We start from the raw sequence: 4429 nt of genomic DNA, 5'->3' as shown, positions 1-4429 counted from the left end.
TTAACAATAAAGACTCCATAAGGTGGTTGATCAAAAAAAAAAAAAAGAAGCAGTTGAAAACACCTTGGTTTGGGTCCGGTGCACCTTAGCCCTCAAGGTAACATACTTGCTCTTCACCACTTCAAAGAGGTCTTGTGCAGCAGCGTATTTTCCCAGTACCGTAACACCCAAACCCAAACTCACGGCATCAAGTCGATGATGATTCATAGCAAGCTGATAGGACAGGAGACAACTGCCTTGTGACTTTCAGAGACTGCAACTCTAATAGGAGTTGAAAACCCCATCTTTCTCAGACTGGCTGATGGTTTTGAACTGCTGACTTTATAGATTGTGGACCCAAGGTGAAATCCTTCACAACTTCAAACTTTTCTCCTTTTATTATGATGTTACCTATTGGTTCAATGATGAGAATTTTTATTTTCTTTATATTGAGTTGTAGTCTATAACGCAAGCTACTGTCCTTGACCTTCCGCAACAAGTGCTTCATGTCCTCCTCACTTTCAGCAAGCAAGGTTGTGTCATCTGCATGTGGCAGGTGATTAGTAAACCTTCCTTTAAACCTGATGCCGCGTTCTTCTTCATATAATTCAGCTTCTCAGATGATTTGCTCAACATACAGATAGAATAATACTATCCTGATGCACACCTGCACATCATGCACACCATAATTTTAAACCATGCAGGATTCACTTGTTCTGTTTGAATGATTGCCCCTTGTTCCATCTACAGGTTCCATAGGAGCACAACGATGTGTTCTGGAATTCCCATTCTTCTCAGTGTTACCCAGAGTTTGCTGTGATCCACACAGCCACACCCTTATACACTGTCAATAAAATACGAGGAAACATCTTTCCAGTAGTCTCTGCTTCCATAAAGACTCATCATCCGCCATGGCACCCCTTGTTTTACTCACTCTTCTGCAACTGGCTTGACTTTTGTGTTAGTCTGGGTAGACTAGAGAAACAAATCCATGGGCACACATAAGTGCATAAGAAAGAGATTTATATACAAGAGCAATTGAACATTGAGAAAACATCCCAGCCCAGTCCAGATCAAGTCCATAAGTCCGATATTAGTCCATATCTCTGATACCAATCTATAAAGTCCTCTTTAGAATCACGAAACACATGCAATGATGCAGAATGTAGAATATCATAGCATAGGCCAGTGGGTAGAAAGTCCGTGGAGCCAGTGACATTGGAAACACGTCAGCGCTGGCAGGGCTCTCTGCAGCAGTGTAGGTTCATGTGTCTTGTCACCTGCTATGTCTCCCAAGGTGTGAGCAGAGTCTCTCACCTCCAAGGAGAAAAATACCGGACTTCCCAGAATTCTCGGGAGAAGGCCATGCCCACACAGAGGCCCCATTGGCCATGATCTGATTGACAGGCTAGACCCCACCTCTACATTCTTAACCCTCAAATTGTCAAATGATTATATAACGACCACAAATTTCTGTCAGCTCCTTGTCCATGTACTGCTGCAGCTGTTGTATCATCTTCAGCAAATGTTTCTTATATGTGATATTAAGGATATTGCTGGATACTTTCTGAATTGTTGGACTGCCTTTCTTTGGAATCGGGCAAAAAGTTAAACCATTCCCAGTTAGCTGGCCAGGTATCTGGCTTTCAATTTTCTTGGCATAGATGAGATTCTGCTTCCAGTGCTTCATCATCTCGACATTTCAGTTGGTACCCCGTCCATTCCTAGACCTTTGCTTTTGGCTGGTGCCTTCCGCGCAGCCTGGCTTTTTTCCTTCAGTCCTATTGATTCCTGTTCATATGCTCCCTTCTAAAATGCTGGAATGCTGGCCACTCCTTTTTGATACAATGACTGTGTTTCTTTTTCTTTTTAGCATCCATGGATGACGTTTATTTACAAACATGACCAGTGTGCTATATTAATTCAACAGAGCTTGATCCATTTTCCAGTGGTCAGACTTCTTAAAATGCTCTTCTCATCTGTTTTTCAGATGAGCTTAAGCATCCCTATATCTTTTTTTTTAAGCATCCCTATATCTTGAGCAGTTGGCGTCGTACTATAAAGAAAGGCGAAGCCAATCCAGACCCAAAGAACCTAGCCATCATAATCAGTAACCAACTTTTGTTTTCCATAGAATATAGCAAATTCTTCCCAGGGCCCTCCTCATAGGGGCTCCTTGAGACCATAGAGGTAGGAAACTCAGATGCTCTGCCCCAGCATGGTGCTGTTGGAGGCTCTGCGAAACTCACAAGAGACCAAGCACGGAAACATTTTTCCTTCTTCCTTTGCTGCTCCCTGCACAGTTCAGTCGGTTATCTGTAGACTGTTTCAATTCTACAACTCAAGGCTTGGATTCTCCTTCCAATCTTTCAGCTCGAGATGTGTGATTGTTCTTTTTTTTCATTTCCCGACTCTAGGTCTCTACACATTTTATTGTAATACTTTGTCTTCTCAGGCTTCTCTTTGAAATGTTCTACTCAGCTTTTATTTCATGATTTCTTCAGTGTGCTTTAGCTCCTCTACAATCAAAATCCGTTTTCAGAGTCTCTTTTGACATCCACTTACTTCCTGCTTTTTGATGCCCTGTGCTTGCTTCACATATTATGTTCTTAACAACACTCCACAGCGTGTCAGGTGTTCTCTCATTTGTGTTTAGGGCAGTGGTTCTCAACCTGCCTCATGCTGCGACCCTTTAGTCCAGTTCCTCATGTTGTGGTGACCCCAACCATAAAATTATTTTCACTACTACTTCATAACTGTAATTTTGCTACTGTAATGAATCGGGTGACCCCAGTGAAAGGGTCGTTCAACCCCCAAAGGGGTCTTGACCCACAGGTTAAGAACCGCTGGTTTAGGGGGTTAGCTCTATTGTTGTGAGGGTCTCTAAATTTAGGTGCAATGCACTCATGGTCATATTATGGCTCTGTGGACTTGTGTGCATCTTCTTCAACTTCAACTTGAATTGATAGTCAGCCCCTGGCCTTGTTTTGGCTGCTGATATTGAACTTCGTCATCGGCCTTTGCCACAGATCGGGCCTATTCGTTTCTGTGTGTTCTAAGTGATGAAGTCCTCTTCTGCTGTCTCAGTCTATGTTGTTGAACAAAAAGGTTTTGCAACGAGAAAGTTGTGGGTCTTGTAGCATTCTATCACCAAGGCCATATTTCCCAAATTCTGTTCCCACCTCTTTGTTTCCAACTTCCCCATTCCAATCACCAACAATTATAAGTGCATCCCGGTCACATGCTGGATCAATTTCAGACTGAAGAAATTGGTAGAATTCTTCAGTTTCTACCTCACTAGTGATAGTGGTTGGTGTGTAACTTTGGATAAGACTTGTGGTAATTGGATTTCCTCGCAGGCATATAGATAGTATCCTATCACAACATTAATACTTCGAGACATATCTTGACATACTCTGTTTGACGATGGTTGTGAGGCTGTTCCTCCGGAGTTTGTCATTCCCAGCGGAGGAAACCACATCACTGTTCTGTCCATTTCAGCTCTCTAGTGGCAAGAGTATCAGTACCGGTTTCATTTCATTTTTGACAATTCCTTCTTTTCCTAGATTCATACTTTTCGCATTCTGCATAGATGCTTGTTGCTGTTTCTTCTGATTTTGAGTTGCGCCCAACAACAAACGTTGTGCTGAGAGCTTTACTCCATCCACATAATAAGGACTGACTCCACTTTGAGAAGGCAACTCTTCCTCAGTCCTTCCCGGCATTATGTCCAACAGTGATCTGCTGCTAATCCTGAGGCTTTCAGTAGCTACTTACTCTAAAGTGGACAGCCTTGATAAGAGCCAACTCCTTATACATATTGAATTCTACATCGGGACCTTGAAGGGGGGAGCGTAAAGCATATTGTCACAGAGGTAACATATTCATAGCAAATGTATTAGGCAGTATCTTCACAATCAGGAAACTCGGGTTCACTTAGGCGACCCTGCTGGTCTTTAAAATCCTGGTGATGCCTTTTCCCTTCAAGAGAGCCTGGAAACAAGATGGATCACCAGCAGCTCTCCTGGAGCCACCCATGAAAATTTGGCCAGGGTTTTCGTTCTTGCCACGTGTGCTCAAACCGACACAGTCTGATCCGGAAATACGGCCTCACTATGTGCCATCAGTGTTTCCGTCAGGACGCGAAGGGTACCGGCTTCATCCAGCTGGACAAAGTGATCTCTGGATGGACAATCCAAGACCACTACCCAACAGAAGAAACAATGCCAACTATTTGTACATAAAATAAAAAAATTTAAGTCTGAAAAAAAATTCCTGGTGACATAGCTTACAGGATCGTGGCAACATTCACTCACCCACAGTATGAAAAACTGACAGACAAGTGGTGGATCGGGAGGCATGATAAGAGCCAACTCCTTATACATATTGAATTCTACACCGGGACCTTGAAGGGGGGAGCGTAAAGCACATTGTCACAGAGGTAACATAT

At 43.0% G+C, this 4429-nt stretch overlaps 1 protein-coding gene and 1 pseudogene across 1 annotated transcript; one reads left to right on the top strand and one right to left on the bottom strand.

Annotated features, from left to right (window-relative positions):
- Positions 1–2009: 2009 nt before the first annotated feature.
- LOC115868264 (cytochrome c oxidase subunit 7C, mitochondrial-like) lies at positions 2010–3798 on the bottom strand. Its single transcript, XM_045286597.1, has 3 exons — positions 3757–3798; positions 2652–2669; positions 2010–2177 (listed from the first exon to the last, which is right to left on the bottom strand). Exons 1-3 carry the CDS (start codon positions 3796–3798, stop codon positions 2010–2012), a joined length of 228 nt encoding a protein of 75 aa, XP_045142532.1.
- Positions 3799–3983: 185 nt separating this feature from the next.
- On the top strand, positions 3984–4223 carry LOC115868263 (annotated as a pseudogene).
- The last annotated feature ends 206 nt before the right edge of the window (positions 4224–4429 follow it).

Source organism: Echinops telfairi, unplaced genomic scaffold, assembly GCF_000313985.2.
Source record: "Echinops telfairi isolate 266 unplaced genomic scaffold, ASM31398v2 ScPeMD7_9;HRSCAF=40, whole genome shotgun sequence".
Lineage (NCBI taxonomy): Eukaryota > Metazoa > Chordata > Mammalia > Afrosoricida > Tenrecidae > Echinops > Echinops telfairi.
The sequence above is the reverse complement of the archived record's forward strand: the minus strand, read 5'-3'. Positions and strand labels throughout refer to the sequence as shown.

Bases quoted from the DNA above. Each gene is read 5' to 3' on its own strand.
- LOC115868264 (XM_045286597.1), bottom strand. From the start codon at position 3,798: ATGTATAAGGAGTTGGCTCTTATCAAGGCTGTCCACTTTAGA.